General features: G+C 45.5%; 1 protein-coding gene across 1 annotated transcript in view; it reads left to right on the top strand.

Moving 5' to 3' along the window:
- The window catches only part of WDR35 (WD repeat domain 35), a 501,592-nt gene that overhangs the window by 282,064 nt on the left and 195,629 nt on the right, over window positions 1-23,899 (top strand). Inside the window, exon 21 of the mRNA XM_078647744.1 lies at window positions 4,858-5,004. Coding sequence (XP_078503870.1) covers window positions 4,858-5,004 — 147 coding nt within the window. The remainder of the gene's footprint in view (window positions 1-4,857; window positions 5,005-23,899) is intronic.

A 23,899-nucleotide genomic window follows, 5' to 3' on the forward strand; every position in this document is an offset into this window, starting at 1 on the left:
GGAGACAGAGCAGGGTAACCTGAGCTCCTTTTCCTTACTTCCTGAAGTGGTGGATGTCATTTTATGTGCCCATAGACACTCCACCAAAATGGCGTACTCAGGTAGATGAAGTAGGTTTGTTATGTGGTGTGCGGACAACGTAGTAGACCCTCTTCAGCTTTGTCTGTCTGATATCCTGTGTTTTACCCCATCACTTGCTCTGCAAGTGTGAGCAGTGGGCTTGGTTAAGGGTTTTTATCAGCTTTGTCAGTCTCTCCATCCCACAGCGAGTATTCCACCAAGATCCAGCAAGATCGGGATACTCAAGGCAACAGCAAAGATAGCTGGCCACACCCAGAGAGGGATCCAGTATGCATGAGGTAGCTGCTTAACTCTGAAAGAGGTGGTAGTTGTGAGGGGTAGTGGATGCAACATTGCACAACTGTGGAGGGGCAGATAAAGAAGGTGGGCACTGGTGACTTGACTCTCTGACAGTAGGTGAGATAGCACCTGGAACAGTTTTGGCAGAGGGCTGGAAAGAGGTCTAAAGGCAGGAGTCGATGTGCTGTTGTGTTGGGGAGGCACCACACATTTTAACAGATTATCGACAAATAAACAACACCAGCCATGCAAGATATCAAAGTCCTGTAAGTGCAGTTAGACTTTGCTAAAATTGGATTCAACATGCTTATCCTGTCCTGCCGAATTTCAGATCCAGTGCTTCACCCCAGTACCTTTTGAGAAACATCTCCCTTGCCCTGGCACCCAAAGTCCTCGTGTGTAGTCTGGTCCAAAACTCCAGTTTGCCAAACATACAATGCAATGCATCAAGCTGTAAAAAAACAAACAACACTTGGATAGTTTATTCATTCGAGCATGCGGTAATGCAAAATTGCTAATATGCAAGAAAAAATTATACGTGGCAGTGTCATTTCAGTGGACCAGAGCTTCCACCCTGAATTAGTTTGAACATATAATTGCTAAAATCCATAAATGTGTTGATCATTTTTGTATATTTTTTCTCAATACAAGTGAATGGCAGCGAGAGCATGCGACTCCAGCTGATACTAACTAATGACCAATTGTCAGGATATTCTCACAGATAGACCGTGAGAAGACCTTGAAGAACTGGTACTGAAGGCAGAGGCACGTGCTGACTTGGCTTGTTCTTGCTTTGCAGTACCAATCCTCAGAATGAGGCAATGCTTGTTATACAGTTCAGAAAATACAACATAAAATCGCCGTGGTGCATTAGAAATATATGTAACTTAGCAAGCATTGTATGACTTTAGTGGTCTGCAAACTGATATAAATTCAATATATCAATACAGTAATAAAATGTAACTGTACGTGTTAAACACAGATGAGGATTAGCATTGTCCTAATGCATGTAATGGTGTTAAGGTACACAAACAAATAAATGTAGTTTCTCAGTACATTAAAGGCATCCTTAGGAAAGGATGTTGAAGGTATACTGGCTCACGTCTCTTATGGTTTCACCATTTTGACTTTTCTTTTGGAGGATATCCTCGCTTTAAATGTAGAGTTCCATAATATCAATTCACATAATACAAAATCACCTTTTCTGAAGACACAACTATGATTGAAGAGATGGACGCTGCGCATAAAATTATTTTCTACACTTTGTCGGATATTACCGAAACCAGTTTATAGTGCTCCACGTTAGTGGATTGCAAAGAAATTTTATAGACTGTTTGGTGGTCTTTTCATATTATTATTGGGTAATATGTGTGAGGAAAATACAATTCGCCAAGAAAGAAAGACAGGTCACCAGAGTTTCTAAGCCCCTGAATAGGATATGAAGAAATATTCCTACAAAGTCCACTAAAGTGGCATTGTAGTATTGCCAGATGGGAACTCCAAGAAATGAAATTTAGGGACACGAAAAAGATACTTATGTCTGCTCTGCCAAGGCAATTCAGGAAAGTGAGAATCAGTCAGCGTCCTTGTATCAATTCCTTGTTTTGAAATTTGTCTACTTCTGAATGTGTGCAGTTGCTCGTGCCCTTTCTCACAATGGCAACAATCACATCATGGTTTTTCAAGGAGAACAGAACTGATTTTGTAGATTGCATACGGGCGCAGTGTGGATGCTTTCTGCATGCTGCCTCATCGATGACGGCTATAGCCGGCCGTAGAGGGCTAAACCGGCTATTAAAGGCCCTCTCCAGCCGAGGCGAGGGCCTTTAACAAGGGAGAGGGACTTTAATAGCCGGTATAGCCCAGCTACGAAGGGCTATAAGGCTATTAGAACATTCTGCCACTAGAGGACAGAATGTTCTAACAAAAAAAGTACAAAGCCTTATGGGAGCGTGAGGGGATTAGAATCCCCTCAGGCTCCTTGACGCCTCTGTTCACAGCCAGAGCTGTGAACAAAGAAACATTGGAATGTTGGAGCTACAGGCTTATACCAGCCATTATAAGCCCGGAGCTACTCCATAGTTTTCAATGGAGCTCCCAACATTCCAATGTTCTAATGTGTTTTATTTAGACATTTCTAGTGACAACTGTATATAGTGTTTTGGTTGTGAGTTCTCAAATGGGAATTCATTCCTCTATGAAGCACTTGCAGTTGGTTGTACACAGACCTGTGATGCTCCTGAGTAAGAGCATGCCAGTTTGGTAGTTAGCGATGATTTTCATACCTTGGTGGCCCACATATGTACAAGGTCTTCACCTCCTGGGGACAGATCCTTCCCCATGTGGAAGCATGCTGCTCAGGCAGTAATTGGACCAGTTCCTTTATGCTTTCCTTTATCCTCCTCTTCTTCAGCATGGTCCTCACGTTTCATAGGACTCAAAATAATAGTGACTTACTCAGTTGGCACTCAAGTTCTGTAATCCAATTTGGTTCTAAGATCATTAGGAGTAGGGTAGGGATCTTTTTTCCCCACAGAGGGCGGAGCTTCTGGCTCAGTATCATGGATAGGTGTGGCAACCGTTCCCATAATTTTTGAACTTACTCTGTAGCATGGTAATAGATACTGACCAGTTAGTGGTCTTCCTGGTCCTTTTTGGAGAACATTGTCATTTCCAAAGGGTCCAGGAAATATTGTGTTTTATCATACTATATGAGACTTTGGCTCAGTAATCAAACACTATTCTGCATAATTGCTATCGGAAACCAAGATTTGTCATTATATCTTCTATAAGACAGTCTGGCATTAAGTCTTATTGACTTAGCACCTATACAGCTGCCACTGCTACATATGGGGCATCTGATGCACAAAGAAACACCTCTGTATTCTCTTTTACATACATCACCCTGGCTCAAAACTGTGCTGAATTAAAGAATTAAGGGCTGCATTAAAAATTCTGGACGTAGTTTTCCAAACCAACCTATGTACAAATAGGTTGGTTTGGAAATTTTATATTAGGAGTGGTACACAATGCAAACTGACCTACCTCTTTCATATTGATGAGGTCGATCCCAAATTGCGACTAACTCTGACTGAGGGTCATCACAGCAATTGTGGCCTGCTGGGGTTAGCCATGATCCAAGAGGAACCCTTCCCTTTTGCAAATGAGTTACCGCCAAACTTGGGGGCTAGTAACTTTTCAATGGTTTTTGACCGTTATTCTGGTCATAAACCATTGACCTATATGTAATTTGGAAGGGACGCCTACAACACACCTCTTCCAAATTGAAATTCCTCATCCATTTCTAAACCCATTTTACGAGTAGGAAAAAAGTTACCAAAATGCTTTGTTCATCTGACCCCAAATTCTGTCCTTTCAGTTTATATGGTTTTCGAACCTTCAGTGATGTAAAACAGTGACTTGGAAGACTGCTTCTCTTATGGTTCTCACCTCTGCCTACACAAAAATATGTTTGAAGCTCTTTCAGCTGAAGATATGTACAATAGTTCCTTATTCAATTGATTATCTTTACACCCTTCTCCTAAGATCTAATTGTATTGCTGCAAAACATTTCAAAAGAAAGGAATCTGTGTTAAAAAATCCCAATTAGACGAATAACCTACCTCCATTCAGTATTGTTGGTTTTTTTGGATAATGCATTTCGTATAAATTCATTTTCACTCTACTTTCTGTCAATGGCCCCATTATATCCAGTTTTTTCATTCCTTACTCTTGAGTCATGGGGTAAGAGAAGTAGAATAGAACTGACTTGGAGGCAATACGAGCACATATTTTATTATGGGTGCCAGTCTTTCCTGTGAAGTTGAGAATGACGCTGGAGGTAGAACAGTATTTGGCTTAAACTGATTCTCCTCTACGGATCTTATGAGTATTTCAAACTATAAAAAGTCTGCAGGGGGTGGGGGAGTTGGGGGATTGGGGGAATATAATGCCCTTCAGAAACAATGTCATGGAAAATAGGTAATGTGTTTCTGTGAGACATTTGGGTCATACTGTGCTTCTTGAGCCACTGAAAAGGTTTGTGTTCGTGAGATTCTGAAGTGCCTTTACTGGACATAACTGCTACTCGCTTTTCATTTCTTAAACCTTAAGGTTTGCATTATCATGTAAATAGTCATTCACTCTCAAAGTGAATACTAGTTACATATATAAATCATGTTTTACCTTTAATAAATGGTCATTAATCAGTAACATTGTACATAAACAGCATTTTCAAATAGGGAAATCTTTTGTCTGGATTACATCATGTTGATCGCACCCTCAATTTGGAAAATAGTTTGTTCCGGTATTTTAATGATGGATTAGTTGGTCTAAATTGCCCATCCTGTGACCTGTACAGTGTATATATATATTTAAGTATTAAATCTCCCGTTCAATGTTTCAAGAATGCATTCTATTTTAAGAATTTTTTTATAATTTTGACACACGACGAAGTGATTTTAATGTGGCCATTAAAATGTGTTTGTTTAATTGCAGAGATCTTGCTATTGGTTTGAGGATAAAACTTGGAGACTGGTTTCGTGTGCTACAACTTCTAAGAACTGGGTCTGGGGATCAGGATGATACTCTTCTTGAACAGGCCTACAACGCAATTGGTGACTACTTTGCAGACAGGCAAAAATGGTATGTCAAAAATCACAAACATGCAGTTCTAAACCAGGAATGCCAAACACTAGTCTAATTCATTGTGTGATCAGATGAGGTACTGAAATGGTGACACTTTGACCAGTGTTTTGAATGGGTTAATGCTTTTTTCAGGCAGTTATGTCTGCCTCTTACTGTTCTCTTTACTATCCCAGCCCCATGCACAAGTATTCATGGACATTGATGAGGAGCCGCAAGGGGTCGCAACTGCGACCCACAAGCCACCTGTTGTGACCCCTGCTGCCCTGCTTGCGATCCCTAGCTCTATGTCAGAGCTCTGATTACATAAAATCAACCGCATTGTGAACAGCGCTTGATTGCACTGCTGTGCTGAAGCTCTGCCTACAGAGACATCATGATGGCCTGCAAGCTGGGCCTGGGTGGGGGAAAGAACTCGTCTCATTGTTGCTGTGGTGACCCCGGGCCAGCTCGTGCAGTCCTTGATATGATACATTGTACGTATCTGCTGTGGGCCTGAGACAGAAGGCTGAGCGAATGAGCACGAAGCGCTTGCTGCATGGCTGGGCATGATTGGACAGTGACTAACTACAAGTGCTGCAGCTAGAAGCATGTGTGTCAGTGCACGCATGCACCTGCTGCACCCATCCCTAGGTGAGGACGTGGTACCTCGTGCGGTATGTGTACATCCGTGTTCTGATGGATACATCTGCCTGTGGATTCCTCACCTTATGAATATCCCCTGCGGCAGTATTCCGCAGAATCTTTTTTCCTAGCTCTCTCCATACGCTGACGAGGTCGTCCCAATACCATGGCTCCGCACGCGGCTTAGCATGACGTCACCAGAGCCGTAAGAGCACCACGTCATTCCCTTTTTTCCGTGCTGTTGACGCAAAAGTTTTTTTCTGGGACTCTCCATACTTTCAACTGTATACTTTGTTATTTTGATTGTATGTTTCTCTGTTATGGCATGTCTGCCCCGAGGAAGTCGGGCTTTAAGCCCTGTAAAGAATGCGGGGGTCATATGTCGATTACTGACCCTCATGAGGACTGTCTTTGGTGTTTGTCTTCTGACCACGACGTTGAGGGCTGTTCTTCTTGCAGGAAGATGAATCCGAAGGCTCTGAAGGAACGGGAGGCCAAGCTGTATATGGCCAAGGCAAGAAAAGAAAAAAGGGGTCGTTAAAGGGCAAAGTCCAAGTCATCGACGTTGCATGACTCCAAGAGAAAGCATAAGAAGAAGAGGAGACATACTTCTCGGCACTGGTCATCGAAGGCTTTGGTGTCGAGGTCGCCTTCTTCAGAGAAAAGGACTTGGTCTCTCCTTCTCCTTCAGTGTCTCCTCGGGTTCATTCTCTATCTTTCAAGGGGACTCCGGAGCAGTCACCGACGTAGAGATTCTCACCAACTACAGAGGGTGTGTCGAATCTGGCTGATGCTGAGGTTCCTTCGGCTCCTGCTGCTCCTCCTTTGGCTCCAGCGGCTCCGACTCCAGAGGGGCCTCGTTTAGATCTCGAACCTGCGCAGTACTCACAATTTCCTGCGCCCGGTTTGGATCCATTGCATTTTTTTAATGCAATGTATGGCGTGTTTGCCAGGGCCTCGTACCCCTCTGGAGCACCTTTGGGTCCCATGGGTCCTATGGCATTTAGTTTGGGTGTACCTCACCAGTTTCCACATGCCCCCTTTGTGCCATTTATGCCGACTACGCCGTCCTGGCAGTTTCCGGCGCTGAGGATGTCGACGCCGTATGGGCAGTCCCCGACTCCATCCCGTGAAGCTTCTCGGATTCGATCGGCGCTGGTTACGAAATCGGATCCTCCTTCGAAGCCATTCCCAGAGCCATTGACGCCGCGTGTGGTGCCGCTGACGCAGCAGCTGAAGATGCGTTCGAGGAGAGAAGCACAGAGGTTATTAGAGGAGGAGCAGTACCAGGCTGAAGAGATGGAGGACGGAGAAGTATATGACACAGAAGATATGTTTGAGGGTTTGTGTGAGGCAAGTGGTCTTAATACTTCCCCATAGTGGGATTTTGCTTCTCAGAAGGCATCCCCCTCAAAAGAGGTAGCACCTTATCATTCTGTGATTAGGAAGGCTGATGAACATTTGGATTTGCAGCTCCCTATGGCTGAGTTTAAGCCTAATTTACTCACAGAGGTGCTTCATTCTCTGTCGTCTGTGGTTGAACCACCCTTGCCCTTTAATGATTCACTGACTGAGCCAATCCTTGATGTGTGGTGCAACCCTCTTTCTGCTCCTGCAGTTTCAAGATCGGTGTCCAGAAGATATAGACCTGCTCCTGGGGATCCGGTGTTCCTTTCATCTCACCGCTCTCCTTAGGGCTTAGTGGTGGAGGCTTCTTGTTCCAAGCAGTCTACTGGGGCTTTTCCGCAGGCTCCGGCTGACGGTGATTCCAAGAAGTTGGAACAGTCTGCAAAGAAGGTCTTTTCATCAGCTAGCATGGCTCTGAAGTCTACCAACGCGACTTTTCTGTTGGGTAGATACATTCATGCCCTAATGGACTCTGCCAAACAACTTCTTCCTAAATTGTCTGAGGAAGATAGGGGAAATCTAAGTGAGGTGTTGGCGGACTCACAGGCTGCAGCTCGCCAAATCATCCAGTCTCGCCTGGACATGGCAGATTCAGTTGCCAGGGTTATGGGTTCATCCATTTCAACAAGAAGACATGCGTGGTTGAGGTCTTCTGGATTCTCTCCCAATGTACAGGCTGCCCTTTTTGATATGCCTTTTGATAGGTCTAGGCTGTTTGGAGAAAAGGCTGATTCTGCCCTGCAAAGATTTAAGGACAGTAAGGTCACAGCAAAGTCTTTGGGTCTGCAGACTCAGACGAGGGGTTATGGCTATAGACGATACCGTGGCTTCGGGAAGTCTTCCTTTTTAAGTTTCAGACAGCCACAGCAGCAGCAGCAGCAACAAAACCCCTTGTACAAGTCCTATAGGGGTAAAGGCAGAGGTCGCCTTCGTGGAGCCAGGCGTCAGCCTTCTTCCTCCTCCTCCTCTACCTTGTGGAAAAGTAAATTTTGCCATGTTCTGTGTCCCTACGCGTCCTCCATCATATGTTATATGTGCATGATTAATATGCATATGTTATTCCCCATGTTCGATTAAAGACGCAATTACAGTTGTGTCCACCTCTAGTATGTCAGTTTCCAGTTCTCGTGAATACTACGAATATCAGGCCTATGTAAAGCTACGTTGCCACGCTTCTCAGTGTGCACGTTATTCCATTGTAAAGTCCCCGTTTCTAGGCCTCAAAAGGGCCCGGACACCAGATTCAGCTCCTGTCTCCTGAAGCCTCGCTGAGGAGCGATACAGCCCCCACCTGTATCCTCGACCCTTCACTTACTTCCTGCCTCGCAGTGCCCGGTTCAGCCTGGCTCTGCCTCTGAGTCTGCCAAGAGTATGTTATGATTCGAGTTATCAGTACAGTCCTCCTCCTCTGCATTCCTAAAGCTACTGAATCGCATCAATAGTTTCCGTCATTGTCTAGCCTTTACGTCTCCATGTAAGAGAAATACTGCATTTAATGGTCATTTAATATTCTTCATCACGCACTACATGTAGAATAATGCATGCTCCAGTCTTAGAGTCTGTTCGCCTTTACCCCGATAACTTTTGGATTCCATCAACATGTTCTCTAAACATCAGATACTAGATACTGCTTAGGTACATGTCGCCCTGACTCTCCAGACTTCAGTCTCTGCTCCTAGCACAGAGTTCATAGCCCCCAGCTTCTCCTAGTAACACGTCATTGCTAGTTTGCGCGCACCATCAGGTTAGAGGTCCCGGCTCTTTAGGTAGCCCCCTCCATGGTTTCCACCCCATTCATGACATATTCTGTTACGTTTGCATCACATGTCTATGTATACGCCCTGTTACACCTCTTTTCACCCTTATCTTTCGCGACTGCTACGCGTCATGCCTATTGCTCCACCCACTGCTACGCCTATTGCAATGTAATGCTATGTGTTTGCGTTATGTATATATGCTCATGTACTGTTATTAAATACCACGCTAGCCATTCCAGATCCTGACCCCGGCAGCCCTGCCAGGGCTTGCCATCCTATTCCTGTGCAGGTTGTCCTGTCCCTGTCCTTATGCTGTATTAAACCTGCAAAACTCCTACTACCTCGAATCTTGACTCTTATTTATTGAGCTATCTGTTATTCATTTATGCATTCAAAAAGAGAGGTATTATTTATTTATTTACCACATAATGGCGCCCGAATAGGCACTTGCCCTTTCCCCACGCGCCGGTGAAGCCACGCCGGCCCCCTGACCCTCTGCAGCCGTGACGGAACCATACCGTGCACGTGCAGATATTTCTGCTTCAAGTATCCCTCAGGCCCACGGAGGAGACGGAGGAGGCGGTCCAGCATCCAGACGAGGCGGTGGAGGAACGCGGCGAGTCCCGACCAGAGCCCAAGCCGAGAGTCCAAGGTCCGAGGTATCCGGAGGTCCACCCGTAACTGAAGTCCGAAGTTCGTCGTCCGTCGTCGTAGCAGTCCAGTCCAGTCCGAGGCCTTCCGTTCTTGCTGCCCGGTGAGTACCGTTACTGGGGTGGTATCTAGACAGGGTCAATTTAATTGACTCTGGTCCGTGGGTTGGTGGTACACAGACCCACAAACGAAGTGTCCACTTCGGTGGATGCGGGTCCTGACGTGTCTCTTTATGAGACCGGTAAGTTTCGTACTGTTTCAGCAGTGCATCTAGTTTCTGTTCTAGTCAGTTCTGTTCTCGAGAAAATTCATGTATTCTGTGTTCCGTATTCCAGGTAGTATTCTGTTCGAACTGTTATTCTAAATGTTCTTCATGTATTTTGATGTTGTGGTATGAGTGTGAAGTAATTATCGTGTTTATTGTGTAATTACGTATTGTGTCTCAGTTACAGTTCAGTCATGCCCTTGTTTTCTAAGTTACGTCAGTTAAAAACTAGAAAGGGTCTGCTGGAAGCAGCAGTTCCTGTCCCGCCTAGGGACAGTCCAGGTCATTTTATGTATCAGAAGCATGGCATAAGTGCCATATTATATCTAGATTTATGGGTAGAGTATACCAAAGAGTTAGAGGAAAAGTATAGATGGCCTGTGTCAGGCACATGGGATGCCGAGTGCATCATGAGAGTAGAAGAAGCATTATGGAAAAAGAAAGCCAGACAGTCACAGAAAGATGCCATCGAGTTATGGCGCAAAGAATCTCATAAAAGAACCGAAAAAGAAATCAGAAAGTCAGAATTAAGTAGAGAATCCTTGGAACGAGCCCAAGAAAGGGAATTAATCGAGATTGGTGAACGAGTTAAAACCGAACAGTCAGACAGACAGAGGCATGCTTTTATTAAGGGTATGTATCCTCTTCTTGCCGAGGGCTTGCCAAAAGCGACCCCGGAGGCATCCAGTAACTTTCCGCCACCATTAGTTCCGACCAAGCTACGTCACAAACCGACCGCAGCTGATATTTTCATCTCGTCCTATTTGGACGACACAGTCCCAGAATATGCAAATCCTGTTACTACTCCGCCAGTCCCTATAAATCAGGCACTTCCCGCTCCTCCAGACACCGGAGTACCTGTTATGGTACCCCCGGTCCAGCCCGCCATACAAGTCCAGTCTGCATTTCCATTTCCCACTCTGCCAGGACGAAGAGTATCAGTTGACGATTCTAGTTTAGGGGCCGCAGGAGGAGGTCCTCCTCAGACCCCGCCGCCACACAAGCGTTTAACGTTAGTCGAATTACATGCTCAAGCGTCACAGCGTACGCCCAGATATCAGTCTGTTGCAGAAATAAGGAAAGCCCTTAATGAATGCGGCTATGATCCAGTCCCAGGCGAGGATAATATGGTTTTATATTCATTACGCGTAAGAAAGGTGGCCGAGTATCTAGTCACCCTACCGAATATGAAAGAAGATCTAGACAGAATATATCGTTTCATCCGTACAGGGGATGATCCAGAAAGCATTGGCGAAGTCATGTCTCAAAGGAAAGCCGAGATCCAGCTCATGATACTAAAGTTTTTGATTAATTGTTTAATAAGAGAACAAGATTACCCGACCAAAGATCAAGCCGAAATGAGAACCCTGACAAAGTGGAGTGATAATATAGCCGAGGGTAAGCACAAGACTATCAGTGCTATGGAAAGTATGTACAAGAAAATCCGTAAAGAAATAATAAAGTTACACGAACAGCGTAAAGCAGCACAAGTAAGCGAGAAAGAAAGTAACTCTGATACTGAAGAGGTAGACGACGAGAATCCCGCCAGAATAGCGTATGTAGGAAAATCTAGATTTCCAGATCGCCATTTACGCCTAGAACACAAGTCAACTTTCCATCATCCAGCACCAGAACAAGGTTCTCTAGAACAAGTATTTCAAGCTACCGATCACATTCTGAAATCACGAATCGGTTATAGCGAGTTAAGTACCATGCATGAACAAGAACTAGTCCGATCAGCAGTCCGATGGACTACTGATTCTACCACTTTTCCAGACGAAATAGTGGCACAAATGTTTCTGAAAATGCCCCCAGCCGAGCAACGACTGGCGGGTATGTATATGATTCAGCACCTCATTACATTGTATGAGGGTCAGCACTCTGATCCAGGCCCGTTACATGATATCCTGAACGAGTTACTCCAGTATAGATGGAAAGGTTTAGGTACCGATTTAATTAGTGTCATTCTAGAACAGCGTCACAAATATAGAACGTTTTTGAACCCGCATTTTGTTCATGTCTCACCCCCAGAAAGTAAACCATTTTACATGGAGAGACAGAATCCGTTACGAGAAGTCCACCCAGTTAGAGGAACGGGTGGCGAACTAGAACGAGTGTTTGTTTACACCCCGATCACAAAGATGGAACTCTTAGAGATGAAAAAATTAATTCCCTGTCACGATAAAGATCCAGCAGGGTTCCATCGAGAATTAAAAGACATGCTCCGTATGGGAGAATACACGTATCCAGATATAATTAAAATGCTAAAGGTTCTGCTGCCCGCATGGGTGTATGAAAAGCTCAAGGAAAAAGAATGGGAGGTGGGAGAGAAAAAGATCGATTGGGCAGTTCTAGAAGCTGAAGATAAGGCACGAGTACCAGGTACCGGTCTTGGAGCGAAATGTAAAGAATTACCTGAATTATTGATTCAAGTTTTACCCAGATTGTTAACAACGAAAAAGGAAGACTGGGATGCAATCTCAGCCTGTAAACAGAAACAAGACGAAGACATTAGTGATTTTTATTCTAGATTTGAGAAATGTTTTAGCATCAACAGTGGCCTCAAGACAAGTAGTGAGTCATACCCTCACCTTTTTGTTACTAAATTAGTCGAGAATTCAAGTCCACCAATTAAAAATCGAGTTTTGAAAGTCGAAAGTACCTGGCAAGCTAATACCCCGTCCCAGATGTTACAGATGCTCCAATACCACCAGAATAGAATCAGGGAAGAACAAGAACACGAGAGAAAGCGTATGAAAGACACGAAAATGAAAGTACTAGTTGCACAATCTATTCCACAAGACAGTCAGAAGAGGGGTCCGAATCAAGCCAGTCATCCTGCAGCTCCCGTTAAAGGGAACTGCAATTATTGTAAACAGCCAGGTCATTTTATAAACGAGTGTGCAGTTCTGAAACACAACATAGCTACTGGTAAGACTAAAGAAAGACCACGTCCACCTAGACAAGAACAAGTTTCACAGACTCCTCAGCCACAGAATGCACCACAGACAGTTACAGCACCGCAGCCCATCGCTGCAACACAGCATGTTACACAGCAGATGTACCAGTATGCACAGTCCGAGTATCCAGAGTATCAACCGTATTCATGAAACAGCCTAGAGAGGGAGGTAGGCTTGCCTCTCATCGAGATACCTGTAGATCAAGAAGGTCCCTATGTTCACAGTCAAGTATTAGGGAAAGACAGAAAGTTTCTGATTGATACAGGGGCAAGTAGGACCACTATAAGTCACGCCGAAGTTCCAGGGGCTCCGCTCTCAGGCTCAAGAAATGTTTCCCTTGGATTTTCAGGAAAACCCATTGTAAATGAAATATCAAAGCCAGTTACTCTAGAAGTAGGTCCATTGTCCCGTACTACTGATCTGTTACTTACTAAGTCATGTCCAGAGAATCTATTAGGTATTAAAACACTGAAAGAGTTAGGTGCAGTTATATGTTGTTCCCCAGAGGGAATACGATTGTTCCTGCGTGACTTTAAGGGTCACTATGTATTACGAGATTTTGATCCCAGATTGTCCAATGTTCCGCAGCATCTATGGGCGCAAGGTCCAACTGATGTTGGTTATATGCAAATCACACCCCATCGTGTGACTCTCAAGCCAGGTGTAGTGTTACCACGAATCAGGCAGTACAGATTGCCACCTGAGGCTGTAGCAGCCTTATCCAAAATTATTGACGAGCTCATCGCTCAAGGAGTGGTTGTAGAAACTGACTCCAATGTATGCAATTCTCCGATCATTCCAGTCATGAAACGTACTGATCCAAATGCACCCCCAGTATATCGATTAGTGATTGACCTACGAGAACTTAATAAATGTATTATTCCCCAGTACCCAGTTGTCCCAGATATCTCTTCCCTATTAACAGCCATTGATTCCGAAGCCACGTTCTTTACTGTAATCGACCTCAAGAACGCGTTTTTTAGTGTTCCCATTCATCCAGACAGCCAGTTCCTTTTCGGATTTTGTTTAAATGGAAGGAGCTATATGTTCACACGAGCTCCTCAAGGTTTCACAGAAAGCCCTAGTATTTACAGTCAAGCACTTAAGAGACAACTTGATAATGTTCACATGCCAACTGACACTGCCCTGCTCCAGTATGTCGATGATCTATTGATCACAGCCCGTTCTGAACGTGCTTGCGAGCGAGCATCCCTCACAGTTCTGTATTTCCTAGCCGAGATGGGGCACAAGGTGTCCCCTTCGAAGCTTCAATTCTGTGTCCAGCAAGTGGTCTACTTAGGACACTTACTGTCCAAGAGGGGTAGGCAGTTGACACCTGACCGTATCCAGTTAATAGCGAGTCTTCCTCAGCCCAAGACCCAGAAGGAGGTACGTGCTTTTATCGGCCTTACTTCTTATTGCCGACAATGGATTCCTCAGTATGCATTTCTAGCCAAGCCACTGATACAGTTAACGACACAGGAGGCAGCCGTACCGACTGTCCTCCCTTGGACATCTGAACATACACTTAGCTTCAATGAGTTAAAGAAAGCCCTATGCCAAGCTCCAGTTCTAGCTACACCAAACTACAGTAAGCCTTTTACACTTTTCGTCACAGAACGCGAAGGTACAGCATTATCTGTCCTCACACAAGATCAAGCAGGACAGTACAAGCCCTGTGCTTATTTTTCGAGCACATTAGATCCTGTAGCCCAGGCTCTGCCTGCGTGCCTCAAGTCAGTTGCAGCCACAGCACTTGCTATCAGACAAAGTGATTCCATAGTATTAGGACACTCCCTGACAGTACAAGTCCCACACTCCGTGGAAGTTCTTTTAAATCGAACACAAACTCAGCACTTGACAATCGCACGTTTAACAGGTTATGAATTGACACTGTTTCAGCCACACATAGAAATCAGACGCTGCAACGTTCTCAATCCTGCTACACTGTTACCGTCAGCTAATCCAAATCCTGACACACATGACTGTGTGGAAGTAGTTAACATCATGACAAAGCCAAGACAAGATCTGACAGATATTCCATTACCAGATCCCGACCTGACACTTTATGTGGATGGTTCATGTATGAGAACTAGTACAGGAGAACTAGTCGCCGCGTATGCAGTAACCACTGACACTGAAGTTATTGAGACACACCGTATTGACACCCTGTCCGCTCAAGCAGCAGAGCTAGTTGCTCTGACACAAGCCTGCATACACGCTAAGAACCGGAAAGTTAATGTTTACACAGATTCACGCTACGCATTTGGAGTCGTACACGACTTTGGAGTGCTCTGGCAGGAGAGAGGTTTCATGACTTCTCATGGAACCAAGATTCAGCATGGTCTCCTCATTCAAGCTCTGTTAGATGCAATACATTTACCGACATCTATCGCTATCATGAAATGCAAAGCACATACGAAAGTTACTGACATTATTTCCCAGGGTAATGATCTAGCAGATCGCACAGCCAAGCTTACAGCTCAGACTCCAGACATTCCAGCTAACATGACACACACTCCAGATCCGACTACATGTATGACAGTTAAGGACCCTACTCAAGATGTCATAGATATCCAGTTACATGCTACTCCCGAAGAAATCAAGAAATGGTCCGAACAAGGAGGGGTCCAGACAGATCAAGGATGGGTGACGAAAGGAAAAGCCACATGGTTTCTCCCCGACTCTATGGTTCAAGTCATTATCAATACCGCACATAGTCCAGCACATTTAGGAGAAAAAGCTATGTTAGACAGTATCCAGAACATTTGGTTCAACAATCATTTACGAGCTGCAGCCAAGCAGAAAGTCCGTACCTGTATGATATGTTGTCAGTTTAATCCAGGTAAAAGTGTCCCGGTGGAACAAGGGGGATTCCAACCTCCTGACCACCCTTTTGAAGTCCTCCAGATGGATTATATTCAGATGGAGCGATGTCGAGGTTTCAAGTATGTCCTCGTAGTTGTATGCGCTTTGTCCAGGTGGACAGAAGCATATCCAGTCCCAGATTACACAGCCGCGACCACTGCCAAGCAGTTGGTTCGTGAGTTCTTCCCCCGTTATGGACTCCCTAGGGTCGTATATTCTGATAACGGCCAGCCATTCTCCTCAGAGTTAATGAAGCATGTTTCCCTTTTGTTAGGGTACCAGTGGAAGTTCCATTGTGTACGCCACCCTGAAGCAGCAGGTCTCGTAGAGAGACATAACCAGACTCTGAAAATCCGCATCGCCAAAGTATGTAAAGAGAAAGGTGTGGACTGGCTAGTAGCTCTGCCAGTCGCTTTGTTCTATATGCGCATGGTCGCACATTCCAGATCAGGTCTGTCCCCGTATGAGGTCGTTTTCGGCCGCCCCCCTAACATGTGGGGTACACCCAGACCCCGAAGTATTACCGATGTTTCAAGTAATATGCTGACAGATTACCTAGCTTCCTTGATGTCTGCCCTCAACTCTTGTCGTTCACAGGTTGCCGCCGCATTTCCAGACAATACCGAGGTGGCACCGCATGAAATCGTTCCAGGATCCATGGTCCTGGTGCGAAATTTTGACCGCTCAAGTCCGCTAGAGCCTCGCTGGAAGGAGCCCCGACAGGTCCTCCTCGCCACCCGTACAGCCGTGAAGTTGGAGGGACGCAAAGGCTGGGTGCATCTTTCACATATAAAGAAGTTTTATGGACTGAAACCAGTCTCAAAGAACATTTCCCAGGATTCTAAAGACTGCCAAAGTACTATTCTTAAGGACTGTCCCGCAAAGAACAATGATACTGCACCCTCCCTGTTAGAGAAAACTCCGCAGCAGGAGTATAAGTTGAAACTCCGGTCTAGTAAAATAAGTCAGCCAGTTTGATTGTCTAAGTCCTCCCCTAGGTGAAACGGTTAGACTGTTTCTGACATGTATAAAATAGACCCCCATAGTGAGAGAGTTAGTCAAAACTCAATCCGATGTATCGTTTTTCTATGTTTCATATTATTTCTCAGCATTATGATTTCCTGCACCAGTTATGCATTTTACCTGTATTTTCCAGTTTCTCATGTAAATAAGTCTGCTAATGTTACGGTGGAGCACACGTTTAGTGATCTGCCTCCTCATGAACTCTCTTACCGCCTCGCTATGCGTAATAATTCTTTTATCCGCATGTTACATTATTCACACCAGACCAGCAATGCCACTAATTGTTGGGTGTGTGGTCGACTCCCCCCTTTTCAGACACCGAAGGGAGTTCTGCCACTCTTTCCTTATCCTTTTTCACATAATGGTTCGTGTGGAGCATGGTCCACGTTAACGTCATCCTCAACAGATATGTCTTTTCTTAACAGTACATGTTTTCCAGACAAGCAAGGTCTCCCCCACAGAACCGGGTTAGATCTAGAAAATGAAGTGTATAATTTAGGTAATTATTCTTCGAATTTCATGGTCCTGAATGTTCAGTCTGATACTACTCCAGACTTACCTGCAATTTCAGTACTACCAGTCAAAGGCGAATTATGTGTCCGAAATAATGGTTCTACACACGTAGGACATAGTGATTGTACTACTATTGTCAAGTATAGTGACAGTGGGAAATCTATTTTCAAAGCTTCACGTCATTCTTATTTTATTTGTGGTCAGACCGCATATGTTCGTCTGCCCCTCGATTGGGAGGGAACCTGTTACATTGCCTTCCTACTGCCACCGGTTTTTCTAGCCCCACCCGACTACCATAGGAATTCCCACCTAGTACATACTAGACACAAGAGAAACCTCCCGATTGTCGATTATACTGAAACTGCTCTAGAACAATATATAGATATCAATAAAGGTGTCTTCCCTTATTTGGGTACAGTTGTGAATAGTAAACTGATACGTAGGTTAACCAGAACCCTTGAAGCAGTAGTAATTGAGACTACTTCTGCTCTAAGTAATTTAACCGAAGAACAATCCTTTATGAGAATTGTCGTGCTCCAGAATCGTCTCGTCCTTGACGTCATATTGGCCGATAGGGGCGGGGCCTGTAGAGTCATCGGATCTAGTTGCTGCATTTTCATTCCAAATAACGCGCCGTCTGTTTATTCAGCTATAACCAGACTTCATAAAATTGCCCATCTGTTACACCAAAATCCAGGCACCTGGACATGGTCCGGTTGGTTCTGGAATATAATTTCCGCCTGGGGATGGAAAGTCTTGTCCTTTCTAGGTATTGCAGTAGCGATCATATTTAGCTGCTGCCTCTGTATACAATGTGGCCCTGCGATTTGCGGCATCTGTGCTACCTCTTGTATTCCTAGTCCCAAGCCCCGTTCTAAAACCCGTTCCAAGAAAATTCGAGACGAGCAAATGATACTGTATGAAATGATAGATGGTATCATGAATATTGATGTTTCCTGAAGGAAACGTAGTGACAAGGAGGGAATGTGGAAAAGTAAATTTTGCCATGTTCTGTGTCCCTACGCGTCCTCCATCATATGTTATATGTGCATGATTAATATGCATATGTTATTCCCCATGTTCGATTAAAGACGCAATTACAGTTGTGTCCACCTCTAGTATGTCAGTTTCCAGTTCTCGTGAATACTATGAATATCAGGCCTATGTAAAGCTACGTTGCCACGCTTCTCAGTGTGCACGTTATTCCATTGTAAAGTCCCCGTTTCTAGGCCTCAAAAGGGCCCGGACACCAGATTCAGCTCCTGTCTCCTGAAGCCTCGCTGAGGAGCGATACAGCCCCCACCTGTATCCTCGACCCTTCACTTACTTCCTGCCTCGCAGTGCCCGGTTCAGCCTGGCTCTGCCTCTGAGTCTGCCAAGAGTATGTTATGATTCGAGTTATCAGTACAGTCCTCCTCCTCTGCATTCCTAAAGCTACTGAATCGCATCAATAGTTTCCGTCATTGTCTAGCCTTTACGTCTCCATGTAAGAGAAATACTGCATTTAATGGTCATTTAATATTCTTCATCACGCACTACATGTAGAATAATGCATGCTCCAGTCTTAGAGTCTGTTCGCCTTTACCCCGATAACTTTTGGATTCCATCAACATGTTCTCTAAACATCAGATACTAGATACTGCTTAGGTACATGTCGCCCTGACTCTCCAGACTTCAGTCTCTGCTCCTAGCACAGAGTTCATAGCCCCCAGCTTCTCCTAGTAACACGTCATTGCTAGTTTGCGCGCACCATCAGGTTAGAGGTCCCGGCTCTTTAGGTAGCCCCCTCCATGGTTTCCACCCCATTCATGACATATTCTGTTACGTTTGCATCACATGTCTATGTATACGCCCTGTTACACCTCTTTTCACCCTTATCTTTCGCGACTGCTACGCGTCATGCCTATTGCTCCACCCACTGCTACGCCTATTGCAATGTAATGCTATGTGTTTGCGTTATGTATATATGCTCATGTACTGTTATTAAATACCACGCTAGCCATTCCAGATCCTGACCCCGGCAGCGCTGCCAGGGCTTGCCATCCTATTCCTGTGCAGGTTGTCCTGTCCCTGTCCTTATGCTGTATTAAACCTGCAAAACTCCTACTACCTCGAATCTTGACTCTTATTTATTGAGCTATCTGTTATTCATTTATGCATTCAAAAAGAGAGGTATTATTTATTTATTTACCACAACCTCCCCAACCCCTCCTGGTAATGCAGGAAAGCAGACCTAGATCCGCCATTCTGGATCATGTAGGTCCCGTGGGAGGCCGACTTACCCATTTTCTACAGGATTGGAAATTGATCACTTCGGACTTTTGAGTTTTAGATCTGGTAGAAAATGGGTACGTCCTTCCTTTCAGGGAATTCCCCTCCTCCTTATCCTCCTTGCCAAGGGTTTTGCACCGAGGATCATTTACTTCTCCTTCAGAAGGAGGTTTTTGCCCTGTTACAAAAAGGTGCGATAGAGATGGTTCCGGAGCAGGAAAGGGGTCAGGGATGCTACTCCCGGTGTTTCCTGATTCCTAAGAAGAATGGCTGGTTACCCCCATCCTGGACCTCAGAATCTTGAATCTGTTTCTCAAGCAGGAGAGATTCAAGATGCTCACATTAGCTCAGGTTCTTAAGGCGCTGCAACAAGAGGACTGGATGGTGTCCATCGACTTACAGGATGCATATTTTCACATCCCAATCCTGAAGTCGCACAGGAAGTATCTCCATTTTACGGTTGGTTCCCAACACTTCCAGTTTGCGGTCCTTACGTTTCGTCTTACTACTGCACCTCAAGTCTTCCCTAATGGTTGCTGCCCATCTCAGAAGATCGGAGATCACAGTTTTCCCCTACCTGGATGAGTGGCTTCTGAAGGCAGAAGCTCCAGAGATGGTGCGTCATCATCTGCAGGTAACAACCCAGCTGTTGTACAAATTGGGTTTTCGACAAATGTACCCAAGTCTCACCTGGTGCCCTCACAGCGCAACCTGTTCATAGGGGCAGTACTGGATACCACTGTGTGTCGAGCTTTCCCACCTCCCAAAGGATTCTCGACGTTCAGGAAATGATTTCTTTGTTTCACAATGGAGCGGTTGTTCCTGAAGGTTCTTCACCTGCTCAGTTTGTTCACTTCTTGCATTCTGTTGGTCAACCATGCACGCTGGCACATGAGGGCTCTCCAGTGGTGTCTCCGCAGGCAGCGGTTTCAGCACAACAGAGATCTCAGGGAGTCAGTCAGGATCTCCAGAGAAGCTGCAGCGGATCTGTCTTGGTGGAGCTTTGAGGGCAATTTGTCTCAAGGAAAGCCCTTCCACCTTCCTCCATCAGTGGCCACAGTGATAACGGATGCCTCTACCCTAGGGTGGGGTGCTCATCTGGGGGATCTGGAGATTAAGGGTCTTTGGTCTCCAGAGGAGAGATTGCTTCATATCAATCTTCTGGAATTGCGGGCGATACGTTTGGCGCTCAATGCCTTTCTCCCTTCCCTTCGTGTTCAGTCGGTTCAAGTCTTGACGGACAACACTGCCGTGATGTGGTACGTCAACAAGCAGGGAGGAGTAGGGTCGTACCGTCTTTGCAGAGAGGCGTTGCAGCTCTGGTCCTGGGCTCAGGACCATCTGATTTGCTTGATGGCAGATCATCTGGCCGGGGTGCTGAACGTGCGCGTGGACAGTCTCAGTCGGTGGTTCTCCGCCGACCACGAGTGGAGGCTTCATCCGGAGGTGGTGCAACACATTTTCCAGACGTGGGGCACTCCTTGGGTGGACCTGTTTGCCACTCTCGAACGCGCACTGCCTGTCATTCTGCAGTTTCCGAGGCAGGGAGCGTTGGGGGACGCTTTTCAGTTGAGTTGCTGCTCACAACTCCTTTACGCTTTTCCTCCGATACCCTTGATTCCTCTGGTTCTGAGGAAGATTCGCCAAGACCGGCCCCAAGTTATATTGATAGCCCCGGATTGGCCAAGAAGGGTGTGGTACACAGATCTTCTTCACCTTTCATCGCACCCTCCGCTCCGTCTCCTTTTCAGGATAGACCTCATCTCGCAGACGGAGTGGCAGGTTCTACACCGCCACCTCCAGAGCCTGCACCTTCATGCCTGGAGATTGAACGGGGCAACCTGAATTCTTTTTCTCTCCCTCCTGACGTGGTGGATGTTATTTTATCGGCCAGGCGACACTCCACCAAGTCTATCTACTACTACAGGTGGTCAAAATGTGTTAAATGGTGTGGAGAGAAGTCAATTGATACCTTAAAAGCTCATCTTTCTGATGTTCTTTGTTTTTCACTGCATTTGGCCCAACAGGGTTGTGCTGTGGCCACTGTTAAAGGATATTTGTCAGCTTTATCGGCATTTCTTTGTTTGCCTGGTCAGTCGTCTCTTTTTAAGTCTCAGATAGTTTTAATGTTCATTAAGGGGCTTATTAACATGTTTCCGCCCACTCCTTTTATTATGCCCCAGTGGGATTTAAAGTTAGTTTTAACTTTCTTAATGGGTTTGCCATTTGAACCTATGCATAGTTGTCCTTTAAGACTGCTGTCTTTCAAAACGGTCTTCCTTGTGGCTAACACTTCAGCTAGGAGGGTGAGTGAGCTTCAGGCTTTGAGTTCAAAGCCTCCGTTTCTGACCATACATGCTGAGAGGATGGTCCTCAGGACCTGGACTGCTTTTCTGCCTAAGATGGTCCCTTCCATCTAGGGCAGTCCATTACTCTTCCTGTATTCTATCCTCCCCCTCACCCTTCCAAGGAGGAGGAGAGACTTCACCGCCTGGACCCTAAGAGGGCGATTAGTTTCTTTCTGGATAGAACGAAGGACTTGCGACAGGATGATCAGCCCTTTGTGGGCTACATTGGACGCATGAAGGGCAAGGCAGTGCACAAGCACACTTTATCATGGTGGATCATCTTGTGCATCAAGATCGGCTACGCCCTGGCTGGTAAGGAGCCTCCTGAAAGCATTAGAGCTCACTCCACCAGGGCTAAATCATCTACTTTTGCCGTGTCCATGGGTATTCCTGTGTTGGACGTCTGTAAGGCCGCAACTTGGGCCTCCCTCCACACTTTTGCAAAGCATTACTGCTTAGATTCCGAAGTGAGGAGGGACGGCCATTTTGCGCGTTCTGTTTTGCAAGACTTTTTGGTATAGAAGGGTTGACACCCTCCTCCGGGAGTGTAACTGCTGTGGGATTCTATTCATAAGGTGAGGAATCCACAGGCCGATGTATCCATCAGAAAAACAAGTTACTTACCTTCGGTAACGCTTTTTCTGGTGGATACAGTATCTGCCTGTGGATTCCTCACTGACCCACCCGCCTCCCTGTTGTCCACCCTCTTATACCTTAATAAGAGGTATTGGTTAATATGGTTATCTCATATTGTCATTTTGTATTGCTTCTATTTGCCTTTTTGTAGGTTTATAGGAAATGTTTGCTTTTTTTGCTTTCCTATTTCTCTTTACACTGTGTGTATTTGTGTGAATACCGTTTACTATGTATACATTGTCTCTAAAGTCGGTCTGCCCGTTTGCCTCCGTGGCACGGAAAAAATGTGTGGAACTGACATCATCACGCCGACATGGTCCTCCTATGGCTCCGGTGACGTCATGCAGAGCCGCGTGCAGAGCCATGGTATTGTGATGACCTCATCGGCGTAGAGAGCAAGGAAAAAAGTTTCTGCGGAATGCTGGCGTAGGGTATATTCATAAGGTGAGGAATCCACAGGCATACTGTATCCACCAGAAAAAGCATTACAGAAGGTAAGTAACTTGTTCTTTGGGACCGCTGACCGAGTCCCAGGGCTGTCAATCTCGTAGCGCAAAAGCACTACCAATGATGACGGCCCTGGCAAAAATTATTGGCCAGTAAAAGCCACACTGACATGGTGGAGCCTCAGAGCCGAGTTGGGCTCCTGCCTGCTGCGTGGGTGCTGGGTGTCAAGTCTTTAGAGTGACAAAGTAGAATCATTGCAAGTTCGGCACCGGGCCGTGAGTGACTTGCTTCACTTAACTCTCTGACTGAAATGGGCGGTCGGATCTCGGGCGAGCCTCGGACAAATGAGGTCATGTGAGAGTGAGACTGACTGTGTCGTCTCATTGTCTCGACTAGATTCTCGACTCTCCTACTCCCTTTGTAGTGGTGCTGGTCTTTTTGACTCCTGTGAGCTGCGGGCCCTGGGCAAACCTCTAACAGAAGCGACAAGTAAAATAAGATAAGATTATCTGTTTTTGGTGTTGACACAAGATTTTTAAATGCCCTGCAAAACTTCAGAAATTATTGTTAAAGAGCACACATTTCAGGTTCAACCCTTCTAGCCATCATTTGGGTAATCAGAATAACACATTAATTGCCATTGTTTAAGATGAACACTACACCTTGTAGCCAAAGAATACACACAGTGAATGCTGGTGGACTGTCTAACAAGGCATTGTCATGTTTTGAATACCACCGAGGCTACAGCGTCCGTACTGGGCTTTGGGCAGCAGACAGGCGTTACCCTGGGAGGCTGGAAGTATGGGATCTGTTTTGTAGAAGTGCAGCAGTTTTAAAAGCACCTCCATTTATTTTCAGCAGTTTTCGTCAAGTTAACTCTGGTGATTTATTAATGTATCTGCTGGAGACAGAAAGTGGAGTTTGGTCTAGTGGCAGGCATCACTTATCTAATGTAGCACAGAGGGTTTATATGCCTGCTGCAAATAACGTGTGACAGGCGAGGCGGAGTCAGACTTGTGCCTGCTGTGTGGCATGGATGTTGGGTGTCACTAATCTCTAGAGTGAGTGAGTGACTGACTGACTTCAGCGCAAGTTCAGGGACAGACTCCCAGTCTCGACCAGACT

Source organism: Lissotriton helveticus, chromosome 6 (assembly GCF_964261635.1).
Source record: "Lissotriton helveticus chromosome 6, aLisHel1.1, whole genome shotgun sequence".
NCBI lineage: Eukaryota > Metazoa > Chordata > Amphibia > Caudata > Salamandridae > Lissotriton > Lissotriton helveticus.